General features: G+C 56.2%; 1 protein-coding gene across 1 annotated transcript; it reads left to right on the forward strand.

Moving 5' to 3' along the window:
• The first annotated feature begins 7,135 nt into the window (after positions 1–7,135).
• On the forward strand, positions 7,136–8,260 carry SOX1 (SRY-box transcription factor 1). The gene has a single exon (XM_032207610.1). It carries the CDS (start codon positions 7,136–7,138, stop codon positions 8,258–8,260), a length of 1,125 nt encoding a protein of 374 aa, XP_032063501.1.
• The last annotated feature ends 8,805 nt before the right edge of the window (positions 8,261–17,065 follow it).

Below are 17,065 nucleotides of genomic sequence, written 5' to 3' on the forward strand. Positions count from 1 at the left end.
ACAGGTGCGCGGAGCATCACCTGCGGCGCCCCCGGTCCTGCAGGAGGCAGCGAAGGGAGGGGACGGGGAGAGCGGCCCAGCGGGAGCGGGGAGGGAGAGAGAGAGGCAAGGTTAGAGGAGAAAGTGCGTGAGGGAGAGGGGGAAAAGGGAAGAGAAAGAGGAGGAAGGCGCCGGGCTCCACCTCCCCGCTCGGCGCGGCGCTCCAGCTGCTCGCAAAGCAACTGCTCAATTCTATTCACCGCCGCGGCGGAACAAAAAAGTGGCTATTTATTAGAATACTTGTTTGGTATTGTTCGGTGCCACACAAAAGACGTTTCATTATGTCGGGGTGGGGAGAAAAGCCCCTCTCTTTTTTTTTTTTTTCCCTTTTCTTTTTTTTTTTTTTTTCCTTTCTCTCCAGAGCGAAACAATAACCAGAAATTGTCTTTAAAGTCTTTTCTATCAATAATAAATTTCATTTTCTTCTCTCCCTCTCTCTCTCCCCCTCTCCCGTGCGGGGTGTGTGTGTGTGTGCGTGTGTGTGTGTGCGAGGGAGAGAGAGAGCGAGCGAGCGAGAGAGCGAGTGGTGAGTGTGCGTGTGTCGCCGGGCACTCGTGGCTCGGGCACAGCCGCCTGGGAGCCGCGGCTGGCCGAGGGGCGAGGAGGGCGGCAGGCGAAGGGGGCTCCGGCCCCAAAGCGCCCGGCTGGGTCGGAGGAAGGCGTGAGTTAGGCTGGAGAGGAGATTGGGGGGGGTGTAAATATATATATATATTAAAAAAAAAAAAAAAAAAGCTGCCCCCTTGAGCTGATATGTTGGGAGGAGGCTGGAGCTGGAAGAGCAACTGTAAGTGTGCCTCTAACTTTTGAGGGGGTCTTCACCCTGTCTGGGGAAGGGAGGAGGGGAAGCCGGCGAGGGGAGGGCTTCCCAGGCACTTTTCCTGCAAGGAGGGAAGAGCCGTTCGCAGTCACTGGGTTATCGGCTGTGACATGGATTGGGGAGGGGGGGGGGACAAAGTTTTGGGCTGCCCCCCTCCGCCTGCCTCGCTGGGGTGTGGGGTCGGGGTCGGGGCCGGGGGCTGCGGGCGGGCCGGGGAGGGGAGGGCGCCGGGGGCGGCTCGCTCCGGTGTGGCGTGAAGAAATGAACGTGTCGGTGCGCGGGGGGCACGTAGAGAGAGGTGTTTTGGGCAAAGGATCAGTTTCGCTGCGGTTGACCGACGGGCTCGGCTATATTCATACTGCCAAAAAAAAAAAAAAAAAAAAAAAAAAAAAAAGGAAAATCAATAGGCAGAGCAGCCCTCGGCTATTACAACTAATGCCTGCTTAATCTCTGCCCCTCGGAGTGAGCATTCACATGGGCTCTTAGCATTGCTAATGCGGCCGGGCTGAGCCCGGCTCCATCTTCCCAGGGACCAGGGGGATCCCCGGTCCTGTCCCCCGCGAAGGTGACAGCTGCCGGGGGCTCTCGGTGGGGGGACTTTGCCCAGGCTCGGGCAGTGAAGTCCCAGCTAAAGGAACTCTGGGCTGGGGCTGTCCGGGGAGGTCCGCCCCGGGGTTGTGCCCTCCCCAGCTCCTAGGTGCCCGGGCAACTTCCCCGTACCATAAAGTATCGGGATGTTTAAGAGGAGAAATGGATTTTTTTTTCTCTCTCTTATTTGCCGGTGGTGTTTGGGGTCGATCAACAGGCAATGGAGCAAGGCTGTGCATCTATCGATCAGGGAGGGGACGGGTTTTGGCTGAATCTCTTTCCAGAAACAGGTGTTTAAACATGATAGCGGCTCCAGTCAATTAACCCATTAAAAACCCGTTTTATCGCATTGATTCCCGCAGGCTGCCATAAAAGGTGGTGGTTTGAAAGACTCTTTGTTAAGGGGTGTGTGCGTGGATGGATGGCTGGGGATGGGGGGGTGCAAATTGTCCCCAAATGTACAGTATCTCGCGGGCGGGTAACGTGCCAAACCACCTTTTCTCGTTTGTTTGCCCACCGAGCCCCGCAGCACCGAGATCCTAACGGGGGGCAGCGCTTGGGGGGTTCCGGGGGCTCCCCGCTGACCCCATGGCAAAAGTTCATGCGTGCCCTGCGGGGCAGGGTCTCGCCGGGTCCGGCGGCGGGGGGCTGCTAGTGACACCGGGACGGGTTCCGCTGCTGCCAGGAGAGGGTTTGGGATGTGCCTGGGGGTCCTCCTGCGTCTGTGGGGCGGGGGGTGGGCTGCGCAGCACACCCAGAAAGTTGCGAGTGGTTCCCTAAACCGGGCAGTCTCTGAATGGGCTGCCCTGCCCTGCCCGCAGCAGCATCTTTGTCAGGTTTACCAGCGATAGCCCCATAAAAGGTTCATTTGCTAAAGGCGTCAGTAGTTGTGCTACCGCCCTGCCTTACACAGATCTGTGAAAATCACCTCTTTTCCCAAAGGTAAATAACCTGTATCCTGGCTCCAGCTAGGTAGCCGAGTACAGCTAGGGGAAGGAAATCAGGTTTTCCTCTTTGCTTCCCTGGGGTTCGTTTTACGCCTTCCCCTGGCCACAGCGCTGCACTGGATGGAGCAAGAGGATCATTTATTCCCTCTAGGCACTTTTACTTTCCAGAATAGCAGCCAGAGAATATTTAGATCTTTCTAGTTTTCCCCTTGTTTGCTGTTTTCTGAAGTAAGCACTGGATGCGACTGAAAAGGTTTGAAATCGTGTCAAGGTGATGTTTTAATCTCATTGAAAAGTGTATTAAAGGAGAAGATGTAATTTATGTGGGATGTTTCGATGAAAGGAGAGATTGGAGTGGATGATACTTTCGCTCTCCTGTGAACCTCATGTCATGTTTATATTGAAGCCTGTATAGCTAATCTAATTTGCAATAACAGGATGGCCTGCAAGAAGAAGAAAAAAAAAAAAAAAAAAAAAAAAAAAAAAGCTTCTATATGATTTCATTTCTTTCTTTCCTCATTTATTTTTTTTACGCAAATTCTTTCTGACTTGCCCTGAAAGAAGCTTTTGCAATTCGGGGATGCAAAACAGAAAGATTTCCTTTATATGTGGTCCTAGAGCCCACTTCTCCATGCGATGCGCCATGGCTTGCCAGGTTGCCCTGCAGCAAATGGCACTTCGCCTTGTGAAGCTGTTTCCCGAGGTTTCGTGACTGACATTTCAACGGAGCAATTTTAAAGATCAACTTCATAATAACTCCCGTGTCGTACCAGTCCGATGAGCCCTCCGTTCCCGTAGTTTTTGTTTTTTTTTCCCTTAGAAGTTTACCACTTCGAAAGTGTACTTTCGAAATATTTTCCTTATACTAGAAAGAAAAATAATGGGCAGATAATGATGACGATTATTATTATTATTATCGTGAACTCTCGATTAACCCATCTTGTAAAAAGTACAAGCCCTGGCTGTCCCTTTAGGTACAAAACCCAGACCCCAAAACCCAGACACCGCAAACCTTCTCCTCCCGCTAGGTGTTTTGCCTTCTGCTCAGCCCATATTCCGTGCGTGCGCCTTAATAAAAATAATAAAATAATAAAATAATAATAATAAAAAAAATCCGAACAGACTTGAAAATTACAACTTTTGTGTAACGTAAAAAGGTGTATTCAGACTGTTAATTACAGGGGGTTGTGTCACTGGAATGTTATCAATGACCCGTTTAATTTTCCTGTAATTACTGACAAAATAAGACAAGGCTAGATCACAATACAGAATATTTCTCTTTCAGAGGAATATCCTGCTGGAAGTCGAGCCAATGCGTAACATAAACAAACACTTCCTAAAATGCCCCCGCTGGCAAAACTTCGTTAAGCCCCCGGCTCTGCTCTCCCTGCGGGCTCCAAAGTCCCGCAGGACCGCGGGTCGGGCCCGCTCCAAATGTCCTGCGGGGAGAGAAGGGAACGAGAAGAGAGCTTTGGGGTTGGGCTGGACGCCTCTTTGCCCTGCAGTCAGGGCAGGTGGCACCCCCGGATACCCCCCGGGCATCCCCAAGGGACCCCCCGGGCACATCGCAGATGAAAGGTGCGCAGGTCGATAGCGGGTCTTTTAGGCGCACCGAAGGCATGCGGCCCAATTCTCCGAGCCGGGGAAAAGTAGAAAAGAAGGAGCGGAAAGAAAAAAGCCTGGGATGTTCAAACTCTTCTGAAAAGGGCATTTTGTCGATAGCGCGGAGGGGGAGAAGAAAAGAAGGAATTTCGAAATTCCTTTAGAAAAAAGGGCTCCAGCCGCCCTTCCAGTAAATAAATAAGCGGATGCACTCCGGGCACTTCTTCTCTGCCGCTACCAGGCTGCCCCGCAGAGCATCTCCCTGCTGCCCCCCCGGCCCGGCGGAGCCCCAGCGCTCACCCTGCCGGCCCCAGGGGCGGGGGGCACCTGCCTGCTCCCCGCGGCTTCTAGGAAGCGTTGCGGCCCCGTCTCGTAGCCATCCCTCGCCGTTTGCCCCTTTCCCCGCTGCCCCCGGTCTTGCCCTGGGCCAGCCGGCCGGGCACGACGCCGGTGGCCCGGGTGGCCCCTTCCCCGAGTGTTGTCGCCGCGGCCGTGAGGGGGAGAGGGGGGGAGACCCACGGAAAGGGGGCCGGGAGCAGCCCCGCGGGGAGCCGCAGCGAGGTCCCGCGGTGATGTCGCGCCGCTGTCGCGACAGCCCGGGGCGGCAGGACGGCCCTTACCCTTCTCAGGCTTCCCGTTGGTTGGCACAGCTCTCCTGGGCGAAGGGGGAGACATTTCTCGTCGGGGAATTTTAGCCCTTTCCTCCCCCTCCCTTTCCCTGTTCCCCCCTTGCCTTCCATTCATAAACCTGGTGGCTATAGACGCAGCTTGAATATTGACGTCTCTTCCCCCAACTGCTCCTCCGTTAACCCAATTACAGAATTCATCAAGAACTGTGTTGAATTATCTCTTTCCATACAGTATCAGCATTAGCCTAATTAAAAGCTATAATGTCTGATATAATGATTAAATCGTTAGCTCTGCTGTAGGGAAGCAATATTTTGTTTTCCCTTCAATTAGAAGCTGATTGAGGTTTTCAGAGCAGGTCAGCTGTGAAATTTGAATTATATGTGTGAGTACCGTTCACAGGGTGAGCCCCTACTCGAAAGCTCCAGAGATTCTCCAAACGCTTTTACCCGGCAAGCTGGGGAGAGACAACAAAACACAAGGAGAGCCCGTGTTTGAGTTGGGACCGGGGCCGCAGCATCCCTCGGAGCAGTTGGCAGTGCTGGAAAAGGGAGCGGGGCTCCGCTCGCACACCTTTCCCCCCGTGCTCAGCACCGTGGGCCCCGAGCCCCCAAACCCCCGGGCAGGACGGGGCACCCCCGGGCATCCCCGTGAGGGCTGCGGGCTGGGTCTGGCCCCGTGGGGCTGGAGGAGCCGCAGGCCGTTCCCACGCGTGTTTCTGAGGAGGATCAGCGAGGGGCGAGCCCCGCGTGGGGGGACACGCAGACAGAGGGCCCCCCCCGGGGCATTTCCCCGGATCCCCCCACCCGGGCCGGGGAGGGGGCTGCGGGAGGCTCGGCGGCAGCCAGCAGACGGCGATCGCCGCCTGCTCCGGGGGCTCCCGTCTCGGCCGCTCCGCAGCCCCCTGCCCCCTCCTCGGGGCCGAGCACGGCGGGGACAGCGGGCACGTCCATCCGTCTGTCCGTCCGTCTGTCCGTCCCCGCCCCGACGGGGCGTCCCTTCCTACCGCGGCCACGGGGGGGCCCGCAGGCGGCCCGGGAGGCGGCGGGGCTCCCGGTCCGGGAACTCCCTGTCCGGGAACACGCACCTCCGCCGGCCCCACGGGTCGGGAAGGGCTGTCCCGGGCCGATTCCTATTCCGGGAGGCCTAGCGTTGTGTCTCGGGGTGAGGACGGCCCTAAAGACGTGGGGTGGGACGTGTCGTGCAGCGTGTGAACCGTGCTGCTCCTCCCGTGGGTTTGACTCCTCGTGTCCTCGTCTGGCCACCCGAGTGGGAAGCGACCTGTTGTCCCCTCCCAGCCCTCAACCCCGAGCGATGCTGTGTTTAATCCTTCATTTTTAGCAATTGCGGCGACCTCCCGCGCTTTGCCCCCGCGGATCTGGCAAGAACTGGGGGAAATCCACGCGTGCAAAGCCCCCTTGGGCTGGGGGGATGCTGCGCACCGACGGGGCGGCCCCGGGCACGGCCTGCGGCGGGGGTCGCCCCGCTTTGGGGGGGGGGAGTGACAGGGGACAGGGGTATGGGGGGGTCCCCCGGGGGGTCCCAACGGGGTGGGGGGGGGACGGCGGGGGCGGGTCCTCGCCGTGACCCCGCCGCCCGCCCCCTTTTCCCGCGCGGCTCCGGCGCGCCCCGCCGGACGTCACTGCTCAGCGCGCGCGTTATGCAAATCGCCGCCCTTCGGCGCGCCCCCATTGGCCGCCGCCGAGCGCGGGAAGGCGGGGTCGGCTTTCGCCCCGCCCCTCCCCGCCCCTCCCTCCCCGGCCGACCCCTCCCTTCCCCTCCCCTCCCCGGCCGGCCCCGTCCCGTCCCGCCCGGGCCGCGGGAGGGAGACCACCGCCAGCAAATTGCGGCGGGGCTCGACGCGGCCGGGCTGGCTTCCCCACCCCCCCTTCCTCCCCCGATCCTCCTCCCGCTTTTTTTTTTTTTTTTTTTTTTTTAGTTAACGTTTAAATACTTTTTTTTTTTTTTTTTTGGCGTGGCGGTGGGTTTCGCCTTCTCCCTTCCGCTCCCCGTTTCACCTGCGATCAGCGGATGCAAGTCACACAGCGCGCTCCCTCCCTCCCTCCCTCCCGCCCTCCTCTCCCTCGAAGTTAGCGAAGAACAAAAAAAAAAAAAAAAAAAAAAAAAAAGATAGATCTGTTAAGAACAAGAGCGGCGGAGAGAGAGGAGGGGTGTGCGCGTGTGTGCCGGGAGAGCTGAGCGAGCGAGCGAAGCAGGAGGAGAGCCGCCGGGCGCTCGGCACGCTCCGCTCCTTCCTTCCCTCCCTCCCTCCCTCCCCGGCGGCCAAGTGCTGCAGCAAGTTTTGCCGAGCACCTGTGCGAGCAGCTCCGAGCCCGGTCCCCCCGAGGGGGCTGCGAGAGGGGCAAGGTGCCCGCCGGCGGGGCCGAGCCCGCGCTGCCTCCCTCCCGCTTTCCTCTCCGCCTTCGCCTTCGCCTGGCTCCCGTTCGCCTCGGCTCCTCTATGTCCGATCCGCTTTCCGCGCCCGGCGCCGGAGGAAAGTGACAAAGCTTCGTGAATGTACAGCATGATGATGGAGACGGACTTGCATTCCCCCGGCGGAGCCCAGGCCCCCGGCAGCCTCTCGGGGCAGAGCGGAGCGGGAGGAGGCGGCGGCGGCGGCGGCGGCGGCGGCGGGGGCAGCAAAGGCGGCCAGGACCGGGTGAAGCGCCCCATGAACGCCTTCATGGTGTGGTCGCGGGGCCAGCGGCGGAAGATGGCCCAGGAGAACCCCAAGATGCACAACTCGGAGATCAGCAAGCGCCTGGGCGCCGAGTGGAAGGTGATGTCGGAGGCCGAGAAGCGGCCCTTCATCGACGAGGCGAAGCGGCTGCGGGCGCTGCACATGAAGGAGCACCCGGATTATAAATACCGGCCCCGGAGGAAGACCAAGACGCTGCTCAAGAAGGACAAGTACTCGCTGGCCGGGGGGCTGCTGGGCGCCGGCTCGGCCGGGGGCGGCCCGGCGGGCGTCGGCGTGGGCATGGGCGTCGGCGTCAGCCCCGGCGGCGTCGGGCAGCGCCTGGAGAGCCCCGGCGGCACGGCCGGCGGCGGCTACGCGCACATGAACGGCTGGGCCAACGGCGCCTACCCGGGCTCGGTGGCGGCGGCGGCGGCGGCGGCGGCGATGATGCAGGAGGCGCAGCTCGCCTACGGCCAGCACCCGGGCGGCGGGGGGCACCCGCACCACCCGCACCCGCACCACCCGCACCACCCGCACAACCCGCAGCCCATGCACCGCTACGACATGGGCGCGCTGCAGTACAGCCCCATCTCCAACTCGCAGGGCTACATGAGCGCCTCGCCCTCGGGCTACGGCGCCCTGCCCTACGGCTCCCAGCCCCACCAGAACTCGGCGGCGGCGGCGGCGGCGGCGGCAGCGGCGGCGGCCGCCTCCTCGGGGGCGCTGGGCGCGCTGGGCTCGCTGGTGAAGTCGGAGCCCAGCGTGAGCCCGCCCGTCACCTCGCACTCGCGGGCCCCGTGCCCCGGGGACCTGCGGGAGATGATCAGTATGTACTTACCGGCCGGGGAAGGCGGCGATCCGGCGGCCGCCGCCGCCCAGAGCCGGCTCCACTCCCTGCCCCAGCACTACCAGAGCGCCAGCACGGGGGTCAACGGCACCGTCCCCTTGACGCACATCTGAGCCGGCCCCGGCCCCGGCCCCGGCACCGGCCCCGGCAACGGGAGCGGCGGAGGTGGGCACCGGCACCGGCCCCGGCCCCGGCCCCGGCCCCGGCCCCGGCCCCGGCCCCGGCACGGGGCCGCCCCGCGGGACTGCGCCCCGTCGCCGCCGCCGCTGCCCGCTCGCCCCCCGGCCGCCCGCCTCGCCCCGGCCCCTCGGCTCTCCGGCCCCGATTCCCCCCTCTTATTTTTGCCTTTTATTCCCTTTTCTTCCCGCCCTCCCCCTCCCGCCTTTCTTCTTTTTTTTTTTTTTTCTTCCTTTTTTTTTTTCTTTTCTTTCTTTTTGTACAGAAAAGAAATGTTTTGATGTTCTTGTAATAATAATAATAAATAATAATAATAATAACGAGAGAGAAAAAAGGTAACGGTTGCTTTACTTACCTTTTTTTTTTTTTTTTTTTTTTTTTAGGAGGACTAGTTTATGAAACTAGTTTTAGACTGAACTTCTGTGTTTTATCGAGACTTTTTGTACAGTATTTATCATTCACCCAAGAGACATAGAGCGTTTATTTGCAAAAGAGGAGAGAAAGAGAGAGAGAGAGAGAGAGAGGGAGAGAGAGAAAACACGGCGACGAAAAGACAAAAAAAAATATCAATAATAGCCACACAAAGTTCTAGGCGATGCCAACTTTTATACCGCGCAGAACCGCTACGATTTCATTCACGGATCGCTTCTTGCGAAGGCTTTTTCCTGCCTAATTAAGTCGAAGCTGATGAGGAAACAGTTCTCATTTATTACTCATGTACTAAAGCAAATCCAAAACAACACTTAAAAGTTTTTGTAGATGTTCTCGCGTTTTTGTTTTGTTCTGTTCTATTTCGTTTGTTTATTTATAAAACTTTTTTTTTTTTCCTTTTTGAGGCTGCAATGTTTTATTTTTTTTCTGGGTTTTGTAAACTTTATTGTATCTGAATATTTTTTGTTTGTTTTCTCTTTGGTTTTATTGTTTCTTTTGTTTGTTTGTTTGTTTCATTTCTTGTAAATGCATTGTGAAATAATTTTTATTTAGGCGTTACGAGGGAATTCAGATTGTGTATATAGTTTACTAAAAAGCCTTTCTGCTAAACAGAAATCCTAAGGATGCGTTCATTTTTGAGTTAAATAAATTTCAAAGCGGAAAAAGTCACCTGTTATTTTATTTTTTTAAGAAAAAAAAAAAAAGGCGAAAGCGTAGCAATGTTTACCACGGTGTACCCGACCACACAGCAAGTGAACCTAGCAAACGAGGAGGATGCTATAAAGCGGAGCGGAAAGCGGAGCGAAGCGCAACCCCTCGGCGACCGGCGGTGGCTGACGCTCGGTACAAACCAGGAGGGCTGATCGGGGGTGTCCGGGGCTGTTTGAGCGCCGGATCCGAGGCAGGCCAAATTGCATCTCCGAGCTCCTTTTGTGTACCGCACCGGGCTCCCCGGCCGGGGGGAACGGGGCTCTCCCGCCGCCCCGCTCCGCTGCGCCCCGCACCGGGGGGCCCGCGGGGTGCTGGGGCTCCCGCGGCCGCTCCCCTCCGGTAGTCCCGGTGTCCAGCCCGGGCCAGCACGGAGCAAAAAGGGCCAGCCCCAGGCCAGGAGGGGGACGAGCGCCGCCGACCCTCCGCAGCCGCGCAGAGGCAGCGCCGAGCTCCGCGCACGGCCCCGGGGGCTGGCAGCCGGGTGCCGGAGGGCTCAGGGATGCGCGCTTGTGGTCGCCAAATGTTGCTCGGCGCTTTGAACTCTGTTTAATTTGGGGTTTGGATTGATTTTATTATTTTTCACACACACACCCTCCTTCAGGTTGTTTATCGGTACCTTTCGGTGTTCTGGCATTGAAAGTTTGCTGTAAACTTCGTCTAACAGCGCTAACGGCACTACGCGTTGCATTTCAAAATCGCTCTGTAGCAAATAAATTTTCGAAATTGGTCATACTGTGCTTAAACAAAAGGAAAAAAATATATATACTTGTATGATCCAGGGTGGAAACCTCGGTCGCGCCAGCCTCTCGGGCTGTTCGAGCCGTCTTTTCGTGACGGCCAAGAGAACTTCGTTCATCCGGGAGCGGGGAAATGTTAGTTGGGTGAAAAGGAGTTGTTTCGGTCCATATCAAAGATTGCACTTTAACTATAATGCTGACAAGACGACTAACGTGTAACTCTTCGGAGTCATTTGGATAATTTTGTTTAAGCCACTCATTCGTTAAAGTGAATGCAAAAATTTCTTAGATGTCCACTGATTTCTAACTAGGTAATATCCCCCCTCCCTCCCCCCCTCCACCCCCACCCTTTTATTTTTCCCCTATAACTATCCAAGGCTTTCTTATAGCGAGGTGTGTGCAGGTCCAGACACTTTGGAAGCGCTCGGTGTCAAATAGCGCGCACACAAAGCAGGACCCTGTGAGAAACCCTCTGTGGTGCTGGTTTCCTGCAGCCAAGCGTGAGCCTATGTGTCATTTAAAATATTAACAGGCGTACCTTGCACCGCGCAGAACAAGCTGGGTACCTGTTGAACTGTTGGTTGTAACGCGCTATCTGCCCTGTGTGTACGTCCTCGTACATAGCTGAACGCACTAGCGATAGCATCACGACCGAAGTGAGTGTGTGTGAGTGTGTGTGTGTGTGCCCGTGCACATGCAGACGCACATACATCTGATGCAACCCTGTTACGTGCCTTTTCTTTAAGGGTCACAGCTTTTGAAATTCGCATTTACTGACAAAGCGGAAGGGAAAACCCACAGCGAGCTGATGCTGTATGGCTGAACGCTACTGGAGTAGTGAGAGTAGTGGGGCGGTCAAGGGAGAAAAGGAAATCAGCCTTTGTACAGTCCAAGCAGGAATACTACAGAAATCTCTTAGAAGAGACATAGTACGGGTCTCTAAATGAGCTCCTTTAACGAGCCTTCCTCCCTCTGCCCACAGTTTAGCGGCTCGATGGCGTTATGCCTGGAATAATAGGAATACCTGCACTTTCAACACAGGGGGATTAAACAGCCCCAGCCTCGGCTGTATTCAAGTAAACTTGGAATATTCTCAGCCTGCCTTTCAAAGAAATGCAATTCCCTTTGCGAATGTTAAAAAAAAAAAAAAATCCCTATCCAATTTATTTCTGTTCGTGGTTTATTGGCTTGGCGTTGTAGTTCAGTTCGAGTTAAACTCCAGAACTGGGTGTACAAACAAAGTTAGAGCTACTTTGCGAGGCAGAGGAATTGGCTTTCGGTAGGGTAAAATAACTCAGTCTTGGGGCTTTTTGTTGTGCAGGTTATATATAAGAGAATAATTGAATATGCGAAACTAAGAATAGGTTTGAACAATTTATGATTTAAGTACTTTAGGTCTAAAATTGTATGAAATGTTCCCCCTATAACGTGATTGACAGAGCTATTAAAATCACCTATGCGAAAGAAGCAAAAAAAAGAAAAAAAAATTAAATCTCGTTTTCGGTAAAATGAAGGGGAATCCAGGGACTGAGGCGGAGGGCCGAGGGCGGAGGTGTCCTCTCGGCCGAGTCAGGCTGCCTGAAGCGTGGGGGGCTTGGGGTCAGGGCCCCCCGCGGCCGGGCCGCGCTCCGCCCCCGGGCCCGGCTTTGCCTCTCCCCTGGGAGGGGGAGGCGGAGGAGCCAGGAGGCCAGGCGGCACGGAGTGATAACAGGTCTGATCCGCTCCAAACTTCGAGCCAAAACGCAAACTTGGCCTGAACTCCACAGCTCCCTTCCCAACGCTTCTCTCTCTCTTTTATTTTTTTTTTTATTTTTTTTTTCCCATTTCCCACTTTTTTTTTTTTTCCTTTCTCCATCTCTCTCCTTTTTCCGTGGAGGGCTCTTTGGGCCCGAGGCAGAAGCCCCTTCCCTCTAGCTCCGCTCCCCCGCGCCCTCAGCCGGAGCCTCACCGCAGCGCGCCCGGGGGGCACCGATGGGGCGGCTCCGGGCCTCAGAGGAGCAGCGAGGGGAGCATGAAATTACCCGTGAATTTTAAAAGCGGGACGGCTCCAGCACCTTGCCCAGGGGTCCGCAGCCCCCAGGCTCTCGGAGCCCGCCGAGCTGCCCCGTGGCACGGCTCCTCCTCCCTCCCAGCTGCGCCAGATGCCGGAGGCACCGGGGCGCTCGGCGCGGTTAGAGCATTTTAGCATCACCAGTAAGCTGCCAAAGAAGGCAAAAAAAAAAAAAAAAAAAAAAAAAAGAAATAAAAACAGCCACCCCACATCACCAAAACCCGAACCAAACGGCTAATCTGGGCAGCGCTGTGCAACAAAACGCAGCTAAAGCGCCCGAGCTGGCAGCGGCCTCTGCGTTTGACCCCCGGCCCCCATTAAAAATGCGGGGGACGCGCTCTGGACAGGACCCAGAACCTCTCCCGGTCCCTGGGATCCCCCACCTTTCACAGAGACTCCCCCAGCCCCTTTCTGTCCCTTCCCCTCCCTCGCTCAGCAACACGTGGAGGAGCTCCGGGGAGGGGCGGCCCCGTGGGGGCGGACAGCGTCTGTTTGTGTGTGTGTGTAGGGGGGCTGCTCTTTGGGGCTGTCCGTGTGTCTCTGCAGCCCCTCGAAGTGCGGTCCCCCAGGCTGGCTAAAGAGGGAAGCGGGACCCCCTTTGGGTGTCGTCGGAGGGGCTGCAGATGAATGATGCAAGGGGGAGACGGGAGCCAAAGGAGAGAGAGGGAGCGGGAGGGAGGGAGGGGGGGAGTAAAAGGGCCGGTGTTTGGAGAGTGAGGGATTAGCGAGGAGAGTCCTGACCCCGAGATCAACGGCCAGTCAAACCCATTTACAATCACCCAGCGGAACACCGACGGCTCCCGCTGCAAGCCCGCGGCCGGCCGGGCAGCCAGCGAGCCCGGAGCCCCCCGCGGGGCGGGAGGCTGGGGAGGGGGAGAAGGGAGACGCCACGGCCCGGGGGGAGGCAGGGGGAGGACGGGGGAAGGTCCCGGCGGGGGACCGGGGGCTGCAGCAGGTCGCGGTGGGGAGGGGGCTCAGCTGCGGGAGATGGGGAGCAGGGCACGGCCGTCTTGGTCCCTCAGCGGCGGCACAAAGCAACGGAGAAGGGGGGAACTATGGGGGGGAGGGGGGCAATAAGGATATACGGGGCGGGACGGGGGGGGAGAGAAAAACAAGCGTGTTGCTGTCGCGCTTGAACTCCACACGGGACCCTCCTTCGTGGGGCTCCCAGCGACACCAGGGCCCGGCTCCAGTCATGCGAGCAGCCGCCCCCCCGGACCGGAGGCCATCTGCTGCACGGCCGACAGGGGGGAACCGAGGGGGAGGGCGGGGAAGTGCCCCCCGACGTGCTAGGCTGGCCCCAGCGGGTGGGCGCCTCCGTCGTGCCATGCTCATGGCCCAAGCACCGTGCACACCGATGGGGATGTGGGCAACGAACTCTTTTTTTTTTTTTTTTTTTCTTTTTTTGGGGGGGGGTGGAGGGTGCCAAGCAGTCCCAAGCAAACATTTTGGTCCTTCCTCTTCTACAAAGCGCAGCCCTCCAAAAAACGGGATGCCCCGTGGCTCGGCGGTACCCCACGAGCAACACCCTGCGCCTGTGCACACACCCTGGGGTGGGGGCTAGAAGAGGGGAGGTGAAGCAGGTGGGCCTGGACCGTGCTGAGGACCCCCATGGTGGGGGAGTCGGGATGCTGCTTCAAGGGGGGAAATGAGGGCTTGGAAGGCGGCAGGGAGCCTGCGAAATGCTGGAGGAGCCGTGACACACGCACAGCCCCGACGGGGAGGGCGGCTCTGCGCCCATCCTCGTGCCGTCTGGCCTGGCCCTGGGTGTGCAGTATGGCCGAGTCGGGGGCCGGCATCAGAAGTCGAAAGAGGAAAGGGATGGAAAGGAAAGCCGGGCCGCTTCTGGAGGAAACGCCGCTGAAGTGAAGATGGGTTAACCCAAGTCTGGAGACTCTCCAGGACCTCGGGGCGGGTTGTGCAAGGGGACCCGAGGTGGTGCGAGGTGCTAGCAGAAGACCTGGAAGCCTTCCTAGCCCTCACGCCTAAAATCGGGGCAACTCTGGTGATGCCTGGGTAGGATACCAGGAGTCAATAGGGTCTGGCTGAACTGAGCATCACTTTCGTTTGTGCCGCCACAAAGTCCGGAGATAGGCGAGCAAAAGGGCGAAAGCAAACCCCATGCTTTGCACCGCCCTGGGCGCAGGGAGCAGGGGATGGGAGCGGTGGGGTCCGGTGCGGGACAAATCCCTCGCCTCCTATTTGCAAAGCCTTGGGGTGCCTCTCCTTTCGGGACGGTGTAATACGCTGAAGGGAGGAGCTTTGGGCTAAGTCTCGTTTGAAGAAAGTCATTGAAGCGCTTTAGCACGGCCTGTCACGCCGGGTTTGGGGGCAATGCGCTTCACGCGCGGCAAAATCCCATTGTTCACGCCTTCGCTCCGGGCACCTCTCATTGAGCGGGAGGAGACGTGTGCCACGGTTAGCTGCGGCCCTCGGACGGCCGGGGCTATCCTTCAGAAAGGGACAATGGGAACGGGGAGAAGCAGGAGAGCATCTGGCGGTCGGCAGACAATTGGGCGAGTGCTGCAGGGCCGCCGGAGAGCCCCGAGCAGCGTGGGGACACGGCTGCAGCCCGGGGACGGCCGCGCCGGGCTGGGGGAGCGCAGCCAACAACGGGGGAAGGGGGGGGCTGCAAGGACCGTGGGCAGCAACGTGTGCATCTGGGAGCAGAATAGCTTTCACCGGGAGGAGGTGAAATATAGTTTACTAAGGCGTAAAACTCTCCATAGCAACTAGGGACTAGCGGTGAACAAAGACACCATACATTTTGGGCAGTATAATTTATCCACCGGAGAGGGGGAGAGGCGGGGAGGGAGGGGGAGTGAAGCAGGGAGGCGTTTATTTCCTACTCAAAATCGTCTCGCACAAATTTCAGAAGTACTGAATTCAGCTTTTTTTTTTTTTTTTTTTTTCTACTTAAAAGCAGAAAAAGTGCGTAGAAAGATTGTTTTGCTAAAACTGCTGGAAAGAAAAGGGGGAAAAAAAAAGTTATTCAGTACTCGGATTGGCAGAGGGCTCTTCAGGCGTCGAGCTGAACTGTTTTAACACAAGCATCCCAGCGCAGGAGGAGAGACCTCCAGGTCTCCAGGAAACTTCCAGGCACAGGAGATCAGACCGAAGTGTGAAAAGGTGCGGGCTGGAAGTGATCTGCCGTGCCTCGGGGCTGCGGACACCCCAGCCGTGGTCCTCCTCCTCCTGCCTGACACGCATGGCAATACCTTTACCTTTCGGTAAATCTTGAGAGATCACTTGATCAAGAGATCCGATTAGGTTTTCGCAATTACACACTTCGTTTTGCCTGTACACAGCAAAAGACAGAGAGGGGTTTTGCTTTGTTTTAGATCTTTCACCTTTTTCTTTCTCGTCTTACCTTCCTCTAAATTACTCCTCCTCCCCCCCGAGTGGTAGAATATAGGAAAATGTATGAAAACCAGATGCTTATACGGTGGAGTCACGTTGAACACTTGTGCTTTCTACTTGGAAAGGGCAGAGAACAAGAGAAAAAGAAAACTAGGTGGGAAACTCCATTTAAAGTACACAGCTGTAGCAAGGGTAAACCCTGCATGTTTCAGGGCAGGGAGGCCTGGAGGAAAAACGTGAACCTCACATTCCAGAAAAATGCTCAGGAAGATTAAATATTCCCCAAAGAAATAAACAGGCAAATAAAGGACAAACTTTTCAGCGGTGTATCTCAAACTGCTATAGGGTGAAGAGAAAGGCACACGGACATCAGTTCATCTTCAAGAAGGGGACTTGTTTTTCCATACCCTGATGTCCCATCATGACTTGTGTGTCCTGCAGAATAGCCAGAAGAATGAAAAGACGAGAGCAGATCCCTTCTCCCCTACCCACCCATCCCCTCAAAAAAAAAAAAAAAAAATGCACTCCATCCGTTACAAATTCTCAGTTTCTAACTTACCAGCAAGTCTGAGAAAGTTTTTGTTAACCCTCCACCCAAAAAGTCCATTTAGCAGACCAGCTCTTGGGTTGGACTAGGAGAATGGGAATAGCCTCCCCTAGGAGACCAGGGGAATTAGTCTCCTAATTGTTTTGCTTTGAATAGGCAGCTGCAGGGAAAAGCCATGCCTGATTTTCCCGAATATAATAACATTCTCCCAGTTCAAGGAGTCGCATAGCAAATCTCACTAGAGGAGTGAGACGATCTCATCGTGATAAACATGCCACAGATCCAGATGCTTCAGATAAGGAAAGCAATGAGATGTCTTCATTGCAAATGACATCCAAATGAGCTATTCGGAACAACTGGTAGCATCTTCACATTTGGTTGCATCTTGCAGTGGTTAGTTGGAGGTAGGTCAGCTAAATAAATGTGTTTATGCTTTCCAGACGTGCTTTTAGTGTTTCATAATACCTGAATCATGTGTTCAGGCATTCTCAGTTATGATGGGTTCCTGTTTAGATGGCTATTTTTGTTATTTACCTGAGAGTAGCCTTAGATGCTGCATAAACAGAAGAAGACACTACAGTTGGAAGGTAAATTTATTTTCATGAAAATGGCCAAACTTCATGTTTCTTGTTCAAAGCGTGGACCCTGACCCTCAGGACTTTTTTTTTTGCTGGCCTCCTTCAAGGAGCTGAGTCTGGTACACATTAAACAATGCTATTCGTCTTTAATAAAAGTCTGCCAGCTTGTGGAAAGTAGCTGCTTCGTAAATATAAGATTTATATAAGTGCAACAGATTTGGATATGGCGAAGCGAAAGCTCAGACACAGCCGTTTTAATATCACACACCCGCTGTCTAATATGTAGGGGCCTTTCTTCGGACCTGGAATATGAATGATGGATGGAA

The sequence above is a fragment of the Aythya fuligula genome, chromosome 1 (genome assembly GCF_009819795.1).
Source record: "Aythya fuligula isolate bAytFul2 chromosome 1, bAytFul2.pri, whole genome shotgun sequence".
NCBI classification, from domain to species: domain Eukaryota; kingdom Metazoa; phylum Chordata; class Aves; order Anseriformes; family Anatidae; genus Aythya; species Aythya fuligula.